General features: G+C 44.8%; 1 protein-coding gene across 1 annotated transcript in view; it reads left to right on the top strand.

Annotated features, from left to right (window-relative positions):
- The window catches only part of ADAM12 (ADAM metallopeptidase domain 12), a 169,091-nt gene that overhangs the window by 128,944 nt on the left and 22,390 nt on the right, over window positions 1-17,757 (top strand). Inside the window, exons 12-14 of the mRNA XM_059477053.1 lie at window positions 8,754-8,931; window positions 14,394-14,483; window positions 15,836-16,031. Coding sequence (XP_059333036.1) covers window positions 8,754-8,931; window positions 14,394-14,483; window positions 15,836-16,031 — 464 coding nt within the window. The remainder of the gene's footprint in view (window positions 1-8,753; window positions 8,932-14,393; window positions 14,484-15,835; window positions 16,032-17,757) is intronic.

Consider the following 17,757-nt stretch of genomic DNA (forward strand, 5'->3'; position numbering starts at 1 on the left):
TTTTCCTTCACTGCTGGCAGGCACAGGGTGTCTGCATCCTGCTTTTCCTTAGCCTGGGACCAGACCTGCCCTGGCCTTTTCATCCCTCTGCTCTGCTTTGCTTTCTGACTTTTCCTGCAGTCAGCATTGGATCAGCCTCAAATTCTGAGCAGTAGATTGTGAAACCTGAACTCTCAGCAATCCAGCAAATTTTTATTAATGAGGTAGTGGTCTAAAAGGAAACAGAGCAAAAGATGAGCCAGAGGCAAATTCAAGCTGATTCCAGCTCCTTGCCTTGGCTGTCTGGTTTCCAACAGGAAGAACAGTTGTCTGAGTTCAATTCCCATGGAGCTTTTGCAATGCAGATAACTCCAGCACAGAGTCAGGATCCTGTCAGGGCTGATAAATTGGTTTAGTCTTGCTTCACCCCCAGATCACAAAGGAAAGTCACAACAGGCTTCTCCTCCAAGAAAAAACTTCTCTGACCATCTATTTGTCAAAGGGAAAGTAACTGCTAATAATGTTTTATTTGGCAGTTTTGTGACTGCCACAACAGTCTATACTGTATAAAGCCATTAAGCGTTGTTGCCTTGCAGGATGGATTTTTGGGAACCATCCAGGCATTTGTTCTGCCCTGAAGCCCCCCATTCAGAGTTGTAAATCTGCCTTTTTGAATATCCCAGGTAGTTAAAATTGCGCCTTGTGTGCGATGGGAGAGGCCAAGCCCCAGCTGGGGCTGTGTCAGTCCAGTCTGGGCACCTGAAGGGAGATTGCTGGAATTCATTCTGGGAATCTGCACTGGCCCCAGGGAAAAATTAAAACAAACTTCAGGCATTTGTGTGCAAAGTTTAAACACTTCCTTGGAAAGGCTTTCCTTCCAATAAGCCTGGAAGTTCCACTGTAGCACAACAGGGCTCCGAGCAGACATCAATTAAATGAACACCAGTGTGAGATATCCCAGTTATTTATTGGAAGGGTTAGCAGCCACCCCACAGTGAGGGTGACAAAAGCTGCAGGAGAAGTCTGGGCTTGTTTTGCAGTCACTGACCATGAACCCAGACAGAAGAGCTTTGATGTCATCTCTAACTGCATGGCCCAATTCTGTGCTCTACTTTATCGATGCTCCAGGGATTAAAACTCTAAAAGAGGAGCAAGGGAGTGAAAAATAGGCTAGGAAAATAAGTGTGGGTTGTCAGACATCCTCCACCTTTTGAAGCAAAATTCCTGTTTAAATGCTTTATCTGTAGATAAAACCACTCTACATTTTTAGCTAAATCCTTCCAAATCACCTGAAAAAGATGTGCCCCATCAGCTCTGGGACTGATATCTTGGGCAAAGATATCAGACTGATATCTTGTGCTGCTTTCAAGTGCCCAAAGGCTCCTCCAGCTTCTCCCCTCCTCCTAATTTTCCCAATTTGCTGTTTGCAAAAGCTTTAGGTGTGAAACAATCTGCAGGTACCTTTAACTCCCCCTTTACTGTGCTGGTTGGGTCAAAAACTGCATTTCTGCCTTTCTCCTTCAAAAGTACTTAGAAATTAAGACATTGTTTAAATAATGGATTAAAAAGCCCTCCCATAATATGGCACTTGTCTAATTAATAGATTAAAAAGTCTCTCCACATTTTGGCACTTGTCTAATTTGAAACAATTGCTACTAAAACGTGAGGTGTAGGAAATAACGTGTAGTGACAGAACTTGATACATGAAGGGATCTGTAGTATCTGAACACCTATTTCAATATCAAAGAAAACTGGATTTTATCTCCTGCTTGACACCTAATTCTGTGAAGTTCTTTATGCTTACTAATTCATTAACATACTTGCTGTACAGAACGGCTGGAGTGTCAAAAAATGTCATCTCATAGCAAATTCACTTTTATTCTGGTAGGCTCATCTCTCTCAGGAGCCCATAAAAAGTTGTTTTCAAAAGCTGGAGAGCAGTAATAAAGTCTAGAAGGTTAAAACCAAGGGGATGCTTTTGAGTGCAAAAGAATTATGTCAATTAGATTAGGACTTAAGAGGAGGCTGGAAAATTGTCACAGTTCCTTGAAATCAGCACCTTCCTGGGTCTAGAAACGTTTATGCTGCTTGAGTTTCTGCCTTCTAGAGCTTTATTCTTGGGTTTCTCCCTCTAGTGCTGCCATTTTTCCATGGAAAAATCAGTTACACCTGTATTACCAAAAACAACCCTAACTCTATTCTTTAATTTAATTTCCCCCTCCTCATTTTTATGTTTTTATGTAAAACTGGGATATGCAACAGAAAATTCACATATTTCTGTGTCAGGCATTTTCTAGAGTGTGAACGAGGGTGAGCTCAAACTCCCATCTCCATGCTCCATTAAAAGGGTCTGCATTGCTCATCCCCTCAGCTGTGGGCCAAAAATCAGGAATTTTGGAGATTAAGGAAAGTAAATATTCATATGTTTGAATCTCAGAGGGTCCTTGGTTCGAGAAAGACACAAAGTCACTGTGGTGGTCAGTTCAGACAAGGTGTTGTCATGGAAAATGTTGGAAGTTCAGGTGTTGGACCAGGGGAACTTCTGACTCTGCACCTCTCTTGTCTTCAAGCACCTTCATGCTCCTAAAAAGCACAGCTGATGTCAGAGCTATTTCCAGGTATGGTCCCTCAGGAATTTTGGGCAAATTCCATTTTTTTTCCCAAAAAATTTTGGGGAATTTTATGGCCACTCAGGAATTCTTTGGGTTCTCAGGAATTCTGGGCAAAGTTCAGTCCCAGTTTTCTGCACCTTTGGAAATTAGCTGGCCAACAGTTGTTTCCATAAGCATGCTCAGAGAGAAAAAAAATGTCCCTTTTAAAATTAATATAATCTCCAATTATCATATTACCTCAGGGAGGGAGGTCTGGTGGTACTTAACAGAGCTCTTTGGGGCTCTTGTGCATTTTAATTGAGTGAATAATTGTAAACCACTTCAGGGTCTTTTGGTAAAAGGCTCTGTATAAACATTGCCATAATGCTGAATAATCAGGTTGTGATGTGAACTGGAAGAAATGAACCCTATAAATAGATGTGTGGAACCCTATAAATAGACGTGCATTTACATATAGTGTCTGTCTGGGTGTGTGTACATCAATATTTGGGACAGAAAAATTCAGATCCTTTAGAAAAATCCTGCAGCTCTTGAATAAGAAATAGTGAGATTGGAAAGTGATAATCATAATAATCAAAATGATTTTAGGATATGGTGAGGCTGTAGTTTATCATGCTGTGCAATGGATAGAGAATGGATAGAGAATCATTGTGTGAGTGGTTGGGAAACACAAATCTGTGGTGTTTTATGGTGCAGGAGCTCACGGGAGGTGGAATGAGGTTCTGAGACGTGGACAGACAGGATTTGGAGGAACCAAAGGAGTTCCATCTTTCCTGAGGTGCTGCTGCAGTGCAGCTGGAGGGGGTTGGGTCTCCTGCAGCTCAAGGCACTGCTCCTCCAGGGGTATTCCAGATGGAGCAGGGGGGAGAACAGGAATGGGAACATCCCAGCCTGAGCAGTGGGAATGACGGGAATGGGAACATCCCAGCAGCCTGAACATTGGGAAGGTGGGAATTGGAACATCCCAGCAGCCTGAACATTGGGAAGGTGGGAATGGGAACATCCCAGCAGCCTGAGCAGTGGGGAGGACAGGAATGGGAACATCCCAGCAGCCTGAGCAGTGGGAATGATGGGAATGGGAACATCCCAGCAGCCTGAACATTGGGAAGGCAGCAATGGGAACATCCCAGCAGCCTGAGCAGTGAGAGGACAGCAATGGGAACATCCCAGCCTGGGCAGTGGAAAGGACAGGAATGGGAACATCCCAGCAGTCTGAGCAGTGAGAATGACAGGAATGGGAACATCCCAGCAGCTTGGGGAGGACAGCAATGGGAACATCCCAGCCTGAGCAGTGGGAGGACAGCAGTGGGAACATCCCAGCCTGAGCAGTGATCACAGGTCTGCTGTGACCTGCAGGGATCAGCAGCCACTGCCTCTCTCCTCAGTGCTCTGCCTGTCTCATCTCCTGAGCCTGTAATTTTCTGGGGCAGTGGCTCAGTTCCTGTGCTTGTGCTCTCCTGTCATCCAGCCCCTGAGGAAGGGGAATTCCTCTGGAATGGAGATGATGGAGATGAGCTTTTATATTTCATAAAAAAGAAAAGAAAAGAAGCCTGTGCCAGGCAATGAAGTGCTGGTACAAAGAATCCTCTCTTCTTAAATGGGACTTGACAGAGTGCTGATGCCACTTCACTTAGTTAATGGAGGGAGCCATCTAATACAGGCTAAATGCAGAACTGCCTAAAGGAACCTGGCATTTGGAGGGCTGGAGTGCTTGAAATATAAATGAATGGGACAAGCCCAGGCTCTGTTTCCCAAGGAATCGATTACCAGGGATCCTCTGACAACTGTGAAGGTCTTATTTGCAGGAGTAGCAAAGCTATTTTTGTTGGAAACTGGGATATTTGTTGCTGGGGATTAAAGACATCTTTAAGCACCAAGGAGACACCAAGGAATGCTGTGGATTCCAGAGGGTCAGAAAGGCTGAAGTGATTTTCCTCGCTGTAAAGCCACTGAGGAGACTGATGGTAGTGCTGGGAACAATTTGAGTTCTGTTGAGTTCTACCCACAGCCAGAACAGTTTGACAAAATGATCCATTGTGTATTAAATCTACAGATTCAGACTGTGAAAAATGCATGGGACACAGCATTTTGGAATAAGAGTGAGGCTTGACTGAAGTGTCCTTTCTCTTTCCAACTGTAAAAAGAAATAAGGATCTGTAACAGAAAATGTCTTGAGTGGAGATGAATGGACTATAAAGACTGCTGATGAATTTTTCACCTCTGGAATGTTCTCCATGGCATTTATGAGCTGGTTTTCCAACAGAGTAAGTGTCTGAGCTACCACAGGAAACACAAACATCCCTGTTTAGGCATCACTGAAATCTTGGAGACAGGACAAAGGCTGACTTCACTGTGGAGACCCCATTTCCTTCTCCCACCCTAGGGCAGCTCCTTCCAGGTGAGACCAGAAGCCTCTTCACAGGACAGTGGGAGGAAGCTCCTGCATTTGTTCAGAGGATGAATTCCTTTCACATCCCCATCTCTTTAGCATTTTTCACAAGCTCCAGATCCACTCAAACATTGCTTTGAGCACTGCTGACATCTGATATCTGTGACTTCCCTTCCCATCCCATCTGCCAGGCATTTCATTCTTCTGATGAAACAGCTCTAAAATTGCAAAGACAGACAAAATACAGCCTAAAATCACAACAATCAAGTGCTGTGGCTGTTACATGGAACTTTATTGGACAAGAAAAGAAGACTGGTGGTGTATCAGAATATCACATTAAAGATCAGTCAGGTTTCCAATGAAATACCAATTGGCACCAATTGATGTGGGATCTTCTCCTGCATGGTGTGGTTACCCTGAAGTGTCTCTGTTTCCAGCAACTGGATTTATTTCTGGGTTTTTATTGCTTTATTTGGGGATTACTTGGTAAAGAAGAAGCGTTTCAGGAAATGTCGTCATGTGCCATGTGCTGCACTGATGTCAGCTGAGGAAATCAGTGTCAGGAGCAGGAAAAGCCAAAGATGAATGGATCTCTGGGTTCAAAATAGGAAACAGCTTGAAGTTGCTTTGGGGGGAAACATAAAGCTCATTTGTCAGCAATGACAGTTCCACCCCTGGCACAGAGAGAGGGCTCTGCCCTCCTGCTGATGGACAGACACCCCTCACATCCATGCCAGTCATCCTGGAATCCAGGGGTGCCAAGCAACTGCCCTGAAACTGTGACAGTTTTGCCTGGTGAGCTGTAATCATGATCTGTGTGTGGCTGAGAGGTGTCACATGGAAATCTGCATTAACTGTGCTCCTGAATGGATTTCATTCCCTGAGAGGTGTGTGTCTCCTTGTCTCACCCCAGTGGATATCAAAGGTGTGCCACTGAAGAGCAGGATCTTGCCTGGATGATGCAGTGTTCATTTATTTACACTTTGATGTGAGGGCCCTGTCTGATCAAGCCCTCGTCAGGATTTCTCAGTCAGGTGTGTCTGGGTTTCTTTGGTTTCTTTGGTTTTTCCTGCTGTTTGGCAGGAATGTGCACCCATCTGCTTGTTCACAGTCTCGTACACAGAATTTTGTGAGGTTTCTTCCCAGTCACATTCAGGGTAGGACAGAAGTTTGTGGTGCCCTGTTGAGAACATCTCCAATTGCTCAATATGAAATGGTCAGTAGTTTTCCAAGAGCCTTTATTTTCTGTTCCATTACTCCAAGTGCCTTCCCTGTCCTCCCTTGGGGCCCAGCTAGCAGCCTGGCTCCTACCTCCTGCTATTCTGAAATTTCTTTATTTATCTTAGACTCTGTCATTTTGCTGAAACATTGATATTTTCCAGCAATCAGCTTATTACATGGAGATGCCTATTAGCTTTCTGAAGTCATATGTCAGTGAAACTCAAAACTGTTTAGTTTAACTTGACAAGCCCTATAGTGATATTGGAAAATTATTTTCTTCTTCAGACTCATGTTTGTGTTCTTTTCCAATGAGCTGGCTGTTTTATTGCAAAAGAAACTGTAAAAGAGGTAATTTTAACTAGGCACGAAATATATTCTGTTCTGTAATGTATCCATAACCTTCTAAAAGATCCTAATTAACTTCCTTATGTCAGCATAGGAAGCTCTATTGCATTTGTAGTTGCCAAACATTTCTTTCTTTTTAATAGAAATTATCCCTTTCTAAGACCTAGGGGCATCATCATTCCCAAAACAAGCTTTTCATCTGAGGGTATCAGAAACACCAGGAGATTAATGGAAGTCTGGAGTTCAGCAGTGCAGAATTTCTATCTGTTATCTTGCTAGTCTGCAAAGATAACAATCCTAGTGGCAAGTGGGTGACACAAAGCACTCAGTGAGTAAAGTGGAATGGCCAGGTTGGCTCCTGAGCTGCTGAAATGGGGAGTTTCTGCTGGACAAAGGTATAGTCTGAGGGGAGAAGCTGTTTTACACCATGTTTGTGACACAGGTTCAGTGTAACTCAATGTGGACATGAGATATGTGGGGAAATGGTTCCCTGGATATGAGATATGTGGGGAAATGGTTCCCTGGATATGAGATATGTGGGGAATTGTTCCCTGTCAGGGTGGGGAGGCCCCAGCAGGGGCTGCCCAGAGAATCCATGGATGGAGCAGCCACAGGAGGTATCCAAGGCCAGGCTGATGGGGCTTGGAGCACCCAGGGGTAGTGGAAGGTGCCCCTGGAGGTGGGATGAAATGGTCTCCAAGTCCTTTTCCTGCCCAGACTGTTCCATGGCTCTGGTTCCAGCACATTTCAGCACAGAGCAGTCACAGCAGCCCTTGGGATGATACCTTGGGGTTTGAGTTGTTCTGTTCTGTTTTGGTGTGCAGCTTTAGCTTTATATGAAGTGTTACTGGAGTATTTCGCAGGGTGGTGGAAACCAAACAATCCTGTTCTAGCTGGAGACTCCAGGACAATCTCCTCAAACTTCAGGCCCAAAGCGTGAACAATGTGAAAAGAGGAGGGTGGGCAGACAAGCAAGGAGGATGAAACTTCATCATCTGAAGCTGTAAATTGTGCAGTTAATCCTATATGCAAATGGACTAAAACTTATAAAAATGTGAGATCTTGGCCCAAGCTCTTTTGCTTCCACTTGGAGCCATCTGGGCACTGCCAGGGTGTGGCCTTTGAGGGCACCTCAACAAATCTGCACTTTCTTCCTCTGAACTCCCTCTGGCCTCTGCTCCAGCTCCTCGAGGCATCAAGGACACTGTGCCATCACTTGGTGTCACTTGGTCCCTCATCCGTGAGGCAAACTGCAAACATCGCTCAGCAGAAATGGAATTGAGTTCTGCCAGAGAAAAACAGCAATTACCTGCTGGAATTTGTGCTGCATGGGGCTGTTTTGTTCTCACTTTCTGGGTGTTCTGCAAAAGGAGTGGGTCTGCACAGCAGGGCCCAACCTGCACTCAGCACTGGGAATTCCAAACAGGAATATTTTCAGCCTGCTGATTTAAAATTATTATTTAAATAATATGTTTATTATAATATAAAAAATATACTGTAATAACATCTATAATATACTGTATTTTATATATAATTATATATAATATATAATTATATAATATAAATATAATAATATTATTATATTTAAAATTATTTACAGCCCTGCTGATTTAAAACAAGAACTGTCTTTGTTTAATCGTGCCGTTCCCAAGCTCAACTTTGATGAATTGCAGAAGCAGGCTCTTAGCAAGTAACAGTGGGGTTTTTTTCTTTTAGTCTTTTTTTTTTTTCCTGAAAAGAGGAGGAAGTTTGCCATTCTGCAGAGCAAGATGAATAAATTTTGCCATTTGAGGCGGAATTTTCCAAGAAGGATTAGGATCTTTTGCAGTCCTGCAAATGCAGGATACTACTTGCAAACCCAGCATTTCTTTAGGCTCATAATCATCATTTGCATTATAACTCCCTAAGCAAAAGAGGGAGAAGGAATTTCAAATGTGAACACTTCCAATCCTTAACAGCAGCTACAAATTGAAGTGTAAAAGTGAAAATTCCCTCACTCATAATCAGAAATTATCATTATTATCATTATTAATGAGTTGAGCTCAATTTCACAGTGAACTGCTGTATTTCAATTCTATGAGATAAAAAGTGAACACAATCTTCTGTTTGAGACACAGATGTGCTAAAATGTCACCAGTGTGACAGGAGAGAGAGGTTTTCCTCTCCTATAACAGCCTTCCTTTTGTCTCCATGTGGTTTTTCTCCAGCTATCCATTCCCCATGGTCTTTAGCAGCTGCAGCAGAAAGGACCTGGAAAACAGCCTGGAGAAAGGAGTGGGGATGTGTCTCTTTAACCTGCCTGAGGTCAAGGAGTCCTTTGGTGGCCAGAAGTGTGGGAATGGCTACATGGAGGATGGAGAGGAGTGTGACTGTGGGGAGCCTGAGGTAAGGCAGTGTGGGGGTGTTTGAGGGTCCCCAGGATGAGGGGGAGATGAGAATCTTGACTCCGTGTTTCAGAAGGCTGATTTATTGTTTATGGTATATATTATATTAAAAGAAAATTATATACTAAAACTATAGAGTTATAAAACTTTAGAATTAGAACAATTCTCGTCTCCCCTTGCTGCACCTGCTGTTGGGCACGTGTGTGTGGTGGTGTTTGAGGGACAAGGGAAGAGATGAGAATCTTGACTCCATGTTTCAGAAGGCTGATTTATTGCTTTATGATACATATTATATTTAAAATAAATGATATATTAGAATTATACTAAAGAAAGAGAGAGGAGACATCAGAAGGCCAGCAAAGAAAAGGAATGATAATAAAATCTTGTGACTGACCGGAGTCCCGACATAGCTGGACCTGTGATTGGTCATTGAGTAAAAATAATTCACATGGAACCAATCCAAGATGCACCTGTTGATGAGCATCCTCCAGACAACATTGCACAGCCATCAGATAATTATTGTTTACATTTCTTTTCTGAGGCTTCTCAGCTCCTCGGGAGAAAAACCCTGGCAAAGGTATTTTTCAGGAAATATATCAGTGACAAGACACCACCTGGGAAATGCTGCTCATGTCCTGCCTGCAGGGCTTTGGCAGTGGAGGGTTGGTTTGGTGTAAAACAGAGCTCTCCCTTCTCTGCTTCTGTCCCAGCAGCTCCGACCTCAGAGTCTCAGAAGGGCAGGGAGCCTCGAGTGCATTCGAGATGGGGAAGTTCAAGCAGGGCTTGGGTTAAGAACGTGCTCAGTTCATCCTTAGAGAGCAAACTCTGGCTTGTCCAGCAGACTGGCCATGACCTCCTGTTCCTAGAAGCTCCTTTCTGCATTAGCTAATCAGCTAAACTCGAAGGAAGTTTGAGAACTTGGCTGGAATTTCTCAAGCAAACGTGACTTAGTTGAAGGTTTGTTTCCGTCAATGAGAAGCTACATTTATATTTATATTTATATCTATATTTCTATCTGTGACTGTTTTATATTTATATTTGTATTTCTTTACATTCAAATTTATATTTATAACAGTTTTTAAGTTTATATTTAATTATTTGTGTTTATGTCAACATAACCATAGAAACTGTGCAGTCATAGAATGCTTTGGGTTGGGCACCATAAAGATAATCTCATTTTCCCCCTGCCATTTCACTTATTCACTATCTCAGGCTGCTCCAAGCCCTGTCCAGCCTGGCCTTGGGCACTCCCAGGGATCCAGGGGCAGCCACAGCTTCTCTGAGCACCCTGTGCCAGGGCCTCACTATCCATGTATATAGAATTATATAAATAGAAATATTAATATTGGCCAGGTATTTTTCATTGCAGCTTCAGTTTTTAGGTACAAGACCTTTCCTCCTTCCCTGTAGAATTTTTCTTTTCCTCTAGCCAATTACCTCCCAACAGAAATAGCCTTCACTGCCTCCCAAACAGATTGCAGCTGCTTCAAAGATTGTTCCATTTAGTTTAGTGAATGTGTCAGAGGACTCCTCACATCAGCAGGAGATAGGCAAAACCTGGGGGTCAAATAATATCCGAGCTGGCATCCTTATCCCTTTTACATCCCCTCCTCATTGGCTTTATTGAACTTCTCTCTGATTATGAGAATTAAAGGCAGCAGCAGATCAGGGATTTGTTTCCTGTGATAAACAGGGACCTACAGACAAAAGAGATGGGGGCAGTTAAAGCATTAAAGATATTGCTGCATCCTGCCTGGGGAGTGCATTGGGCTGGTCCAAGCCTTGAGGATTTCCTGACAGTTCCCTCACTCTTGAGGGTAACGGGGTTGGAGGAAGCAGCCTTATCTCCTTGTTTAAAGTCAATAGAGTGCAAGCAGCTTGCAAATGTCTTTGTTACCCTGTTATCTTTCTTGTTTTCATTTCTGAACGTCAGTGATACCTTTTCAAGTCAAAGCCACTTAATGTCAGCAAGCACTGCCTTGATTTGCCTCTTCTGTCTGTCTTTTTTGCCTTTTTAGTTGTATTGGGAAAAAAATGCAGCTTGGATGCAATTAAATTTATTTGGGATTTACTGCCCTGACCTGAGTGGCTCCAGAAAACCTGTGTGATTAGTTACTAATTCACTGCCCAGTCAATTGTACCAGCTGAGTTCTGTCCATGGTGTTGCAGCATCCCAACAATGGGTGATATTAGGATTAAATTCTTCTGGGAGGGCGTGGAGTGGCACAAGGTGCCCAGAGCAGCTGTGGCTGCCCCTGGATCCCTGGCAGTGCCCAAGGCCAGGCTGGACACTGGGGCTGGGAGCACCTGGGACAGTGGGAGGTGTCCCTGCCATGGGATTGATGATTTTTGGTCTCTTCAAACCCAAACCATTCTATGATTTTATGATCCTAACAATTTTAGAATATATGACCAAAAATGCCTGATGTGCTGCAATGTCCGTGGAAGGAGGGTTAATGTAAATTATAGATAGAAAGATAAAAGAACAAAGAGAACTAAAAATCCTTAGTCCTTGAAAGATAAAAATGTGTCTTTTATAACCAGCTGCAAGGAGGAACAGAAAACTCCAAATTGCTAACTCAGAAGTCAGACAAATTACTTCCAAATGTAATTAGGAGTGAGTGCCCAAACAGCTGTGACATGCCAGGGACGAGTCAACACGGCTTTTGTGCCAGGAACTCCTGTCTGACAAAATGTTGTCTTACAAAATGTTGTCTTACAAATCCATCACAGAGCTCTGAAGGGCTCAACAAGTGGATGGAAAGGGACAGGGCTGTCACTGCAGCCTGTGAGGGGTTCAGAGAGGCTTTGGGCCAAACCTTTCACCAAAGCTTCTCTGGGAGATTGAGCAGCTGTAAAGGAGAGAAAACTGCACGGGCAAAAATGGGGTTAAAAGATGAGAAATACAAGCAGGTGTAAATCACCCACTTCATGCAGGAGATCTGCTGTGCTGTATCCATGAGATGTGTCCTGGGACTACACAACTCGGCATTTTCATAAAGAGCCTGGGAAGAGGAATAGTCTTTAATTTGCTGATGGTATTAGTTAGGCTGCTAGAGATGAAAACTGGCTGTGAAGGACTGCAGAGAAACCTTCTGAGGCTGCTGGAACAGGCATTAAGATGAGAAATGGGACTCACTGAGGAGTGATGCACATTCCAAAAACACAAAGAAGATGATGGACTCTGAGCTGCCTCTGACCATGGAGGAACAAGACTTCATATTGCAATAAATAGTCTCATGAAAATGTCAGCCCAGTGCTCAGGAGTGGTCTAAAAGGTAAATAGGCTGTTAGAGAGTACTAGGAGAGAAATAGGAAAACAAAACAAAGCACCAGCAGACCTCTATAAATCTGCTGTGCCTGAAACTGCTTGTGCAGGTTTTCCCTACCCCTCCCTGATCCCAGGGAGGATAAAGGAGAGTGAAAAAATATTGAGAGAAAAGCTATAAGGTGGTTCAAAGTTTCCAAAGGGCTCTGGCTGGAAAAGAAGAAAATGAAGGGAAATGCAGCATAAGCTGATAAAACCGTGAGGGGAATGGAAGGGGTGAGAGAGGAGAGATCATCCCCCATGAGAAATGAGCAGATGAAGTTAGAAAATATAGGTTCCAAACAAGCAGAAGGAGCTGCTCTCCTGACTGTGTTGGTTACCTGTGAGTTCCTTTACTCTGACTCTCACAGGTGCTAAAAATGCCCGTGGAGCCCAGGGAAAGGCAGGAGAATGGGAAGGTGTCAATGTCCTTCAACATCTCCTGCTGGCTGCTCCCAGGGGGACACAGGGACAGAGGGGTTATGGGCTGACCCAGTGGGGTCTGTCCTGTGTTCCTAGAAAAGAGAGGAGGAAATCCAGGTGTCCTGTCCACAGGACAGAGCCTGACATCACATAGGTGGGGCTGGAATTGTTCTGGGGTTGGGATGCTCTGGTTCCTCTGAAGAGCCAGGAGAGCCACACTGAGAAACCTCCTCCTAATAATCATTGCTGTTATTATCTATAATAACTAATAATAATAATAATAATAATACCAACAAACTCCAGCACAGCAGTACTTTCAGGTGGCAGCCTCCATCCTCCCAAAGCCTGGTGAGCCTTGCTTGTTTTTTCACTTATTTATGTTAAAATCATTCCTGACAATTTGATAGCCCAGGCACAAAAACTATTTACCAAGCTCATTCCCTACAATGAGCAATAAGTGAGGCAGCAATTGGAAATTTCAGAGGCTGCTGAAACACCACTCCAGGAGCTGTGTCTTTATCCCAGTCTGCCTGTGGAATGCTGCTGTGGGGCCAGAGGATGGGGTATTGCAGCTTCAAAATGACCTTAATGGGCCTGACACTCCACCCTGCTTATCTCAGATTATTTCTGAGGTGAATTTATAAAATGTGCTTCTGTGTAGAAGAGGAATGTTGCTCCTGACACGCAGCAGCTGCACAGGAATATTTCTGTAGCCTGCTGCTTTCCGGTGATCAGAAATAGGAGCAGGAAGTTGTTCCTCTGCTTCAGAGCACAGTTGGCTTTGTACATCCAGGAAGATAATACCTAAATAACAGTGAAATGCTGAGAATCCCTCTGGTTTGTGCTGGTGAGTCAGTTGGGAAGCTTTCAGAAGCCAGGGAAGTAACAAGAGGCTGTGAGCATCACTCTAACCCACTCATTCCTCCTGTGTTCCCTCTATTGTCAGTGATCCCTTGCTAAGTCAAACAGACTTAACACAGCTGAAGAGCAATTTTATCTGCTTCTATTTCTGTGAGAGATGAGATTCCAGCTCAGCTGGTGTAACTTGCAGCTTGTGGGCATTATCTTGGAAAAACAAATCCATTCTTTTCTGAGGCTCCTTACGAGCTCGTTCTCCTGACAATAAAGTTTGCAGGGGCCCACACACGGCACCATCTAATCCACAAGTGTGAAATTGGGATGTATCAGTGAGAGAGGCTGCAATTCATGCCCACTCCATATCTCACAGCTCTATTACTGGTGTGCTCTGATAAGGGATTACATGCAATCGTGTCGTTGTGTTCCTGTGTGGCAGCCCCAGCCTCCATCCAAGCAGGAGCCTGGCCAGCAGCTAGCACAAAGCAGAGCTGTGGTCATGATGCTCAGCAACTGCAGAAGCTCCTGGATCCTCTCTGGAGGCACTAGAGTCATTCCATGATTCCTGTGGAAATAAAACACCCCAGTGCTCTATCAGGGTTGGTGTCAGCGTGCTCGGGTTGTTTGTGATATTTGGAATTAGATCCATAGCTGGAATAAACCAGCCCTCCTCAGCAGCTCCTCTGGTCTTACTACACTTGTTGGGCTTGTTGAATCTGAGGGCAGACAAGGCTGTTTGGATCAGGTTGTTGAATTTCATGCATAATTCATGATTTCATGCCCAGCTTTTCTTGGCAGAGCTATAGGCAGCCTCTTGATTTACAGCTCATGGTGACTGCACGTTGTCTGCTCTAAACTTACCCTCCAAATCCATGCAGGAATGCACAAACCCGTGCTGCAATGCCACCACCTGTGCCTTGAACCCAGGAGCAGTGTGTGCACATGGGCTCTGCTGCGAGGACTGCCAGGTGAACCTGGGGAAATGTCTCTCTTTGGGGTGGGGAGGGCAGAATTCTCCATTTTTCCCTGCTTCAGTGCAGTAAGCGACAATGGAGGAGAGGGAAATTGGTATTGATAAGCATTAAGGCATTTGCATGTCATGTGAGCAATTAGAAAATTCCCAAAGCAAGGATGGAGGAGAGGTAAATTGGTATTGATAAGCATTAAGGCACTTGTGTGTCATGTGAACAATTAAAAAATTCCCAAAATATAAATTATTGAAGGAGCAGATCAACAGATTTTTTTAAATTGTCTCTGTGCTTTTTGTGGCCCCTTCAGTTGCTCATGCAAAACTTCTTTTTCATGAACTTTTGTGTGCTTTAATTTTTCTCATTCTTACTCGGCAAGCAGTCATTAAATGCTTAACCCTCTTTTTTGGGGGGAAGGCTCTTAAATTATTAATTCTATCAATAGCATATGTATTTTTAACAGCAGATCATCAGCTGTTGTGGTCTCCCAACACTATAAAAGCCAACTTACCACAGGCATTTACCTGCTTGAATTCTCAGACCATCCCTTGCCTGTGGGCTAATAAAGCATCCAGCAGGTTGTCTGTGGCAACCTGTGAGCTTGGAGCAGCAAGGGATGCTCACAGTCAGGAATTGCTCTTTAGCAAAATCAATCTATCTCCGTGTCCTTTGCATTTTACCAAAGGCAATGTGATTAAAATTCAGCTCTGCTCCCAGAGCACACCCAACTTTTGTGGCTGCTGTTGAGATGTGAATGTTCAGAGTGGCACATTCCAAAAAAAAATCATTTTCCATGGAAATTGGTATAGGACAAACAGTTAATCGTGTGACTGAGTTTGAGGAGATGTTGATGCCCATCACAACATTTCCAGGAGGAAATGTAATTCCATAGATTCATTAACATTCAAGATCTATTTAAGATCATTGAATTGAACCTTCCAAGCTGTGAATTGTTGGGCATCTGAATCCACAGCCCTGTGTGCTGGTGGCTTCCTGAGCCCCAACACAGCAGTGTTCTGTGATCAGCTGCCCTGGGTGGAAGGCTCTCTGACCTGACTTTTCCCAGGGCTCCAGATCCTCCTTTCCAGAGCTCTTGTGCTCAGACACGATGAAGGAGCCACCTGCAAACATCAGGGCTGGGGTTGCCTTCTATCTTGAGCCACGTGTGGAGTTTCATCTGAGCCTCCTTGCTGCCAAAGCCTCCCAGCATGGCTCAGATCTGTGCACTCAGAGCTCTGCCATCCCTGCCCTTGCTCTGCAGCCAGCTGGGGCCGTGCCATGGGGAAATCTCCTCCTGTGCTGCAGGGCTGACCAGGCACAGCCCAGCCACTGAAGTTCTGTTTGTTTTGCAGCTCAAACCAGCGGGGATTTCTTGCAGAGAGTCAAGCAATTCCTGTGATCTGCCCGAGTTCTGCACGGGGGCCAGCCCGCAGTGCCCGGCCAACGTTTACCTGCACGACGGGCACGCGTGCCACGGGGTGGATGGCTACTGCTACAATGGCATCTGCCAGACCCACGAGCAGCAGTGCATCACCCTCTGGGGCCCAGGTGAGTGCCAGAGAGGCCTCAGGTTTGGCTTTCCTATTTTTCACATCCTGTGCTGCTTTAGTGTGTTGGTCTCAGCTTCATATTTAGGGATGCTGAGCTCTGTGCACAGAGCAGGGACACAAAACAATTCCTGCTCCAGCTGGGCACCAAGGACAAATGACCCAAATCTCAGCCCAGGAGCACAAACCCCGTGGGCTGCAGAGAGAAAAACAAGCAGGGTGGGACTGCAGGGCTAAAGCTGGAATGGGACAATGAACTGCAAGGTGCAAATGGAGCAGAGCTGATCCCAGGGACAGAGCCCGTGCCCGGCTGTGCATTTTGGGGCCATTTTGGTTCATCTTGGGTGCAGCCCTGGCTGGGCTCTGGTGCTGCCCAAGGTGCATCCATGGAGGAGATGCTGTGAATAAATCCCTGCTTTATTCTGGAACTCTGTCCAGCCTCTGTTCTAGGGCAGCCTGCACAAGGCATCACCAGCACAGGGACACAGGTAGGCTTGGAGGGGAAAATGAAGATTAGGAGGGTGCAGCACCAACCTGTAGCTGTTGGAATAATGAGGGGATCTCTGGGTGATTCATTCCAGCCTTGATTTGCTGTCATGTTCATTTCTTGCAGCAGGAGGTAACGAGGCTTGTGCTCAACACGCTGCAAATGGATAGGTGAACTTAGACAAATCATTTCTTCCTGACTTTGATATGGCCTGATGTCACCCCACAAGGTGCTGAACGCTCCTGGCAGGTTGAAATCACAGCCCTTTTCAGGCTGCTAGGTGAGCTTCCTCCTGTGCTCTAAACAGCTCATCTGCAAAACAGATGTGTCTGCTCCATCCCCAGCCAGGGCTCAGCTCTTGACACTGACATGAGACTCCTGGATCACTGTGTGTGTTTTATTAACTGGTGTCACCTGGAAACTGCCTCCTGACTGTGCTTTTAGCAGGGTGTGCACTGAAGCAGAAAGGGGTTTGTTCTCCCATGGGAATTTGCTCCCTTTTTGCAGAAAGCTGGTAACATGAGTTCTTGAGTTGTTCTCAACGTGTATCCCAGGAAAGCTGTTCACCTTTCTATAAAGCCCTGTGACCCTTGCACTGAAATGCAAGTATTAACTCAGCATTTTGGTATGAATCCAAATCGTGTCTCCTGCAGCATCTCTGACCTTCTAGCTCAAATTTGAAAAACTCTCTCTCCTAAGGAAAACATTACTTAGAAATAGGGTGTAATTATTTCTTTTAAACTAATATTTCCATCTTCTTTCAATTCAGCATCTCTAACTCTGCTCCAAAACCTCTGCATCAATATAATGGCACACAGATGTTTCCCTTGGTCAGAACCCTCCCCAGAACACAGCTGAAGAATTTCTCTGTTTCCTTCCCAGAGAACATGGACTTTTTGCAATCTCTCTTTAAAAGAGCATTAAAGCATCTCAAGCAGCAGCCCCAGTGGTGCAGACAGCAGGTCAGCTTGGCCATGTGGGTATCAGAGCATGTTCAGGAGGGGTTCCAGCTCAGACCTGAGCTCCTCACGTGGAACAAAGCGTGCTGTGCTCCACTCCCCAATCCCACGCGTGTCCTGGAGCTGCTGGGAGCTCACAGAGCCATGGACAATTATAGCCTCCAGCCTGAGTCACACTGGGACTCATAATCCCTGCATACTGAGGCATTTCCTCTTGTAGAAAGCAAAAATCTCCTCCTGAACCAGTTTGCCATGCCGTGGAAAGTTACTTGGTCAGGCTG

This window comes from Ammospiza nelsoni, chromosome 8 (genome assembly GCF_027579445.1).
Source record: "Ammospiza nelsoni isolate bAmmNel1 chromosome 8, bAmmNel1.pri, whole genome shotgun sequence".
NCBI classification, from domain to species: domain Eukaryota; kingdom Metazoa; phylum Chordata; class Aves; order Passeriformes; family Passerellidae; genus Ammospiza; species Ammospiza nelsoni.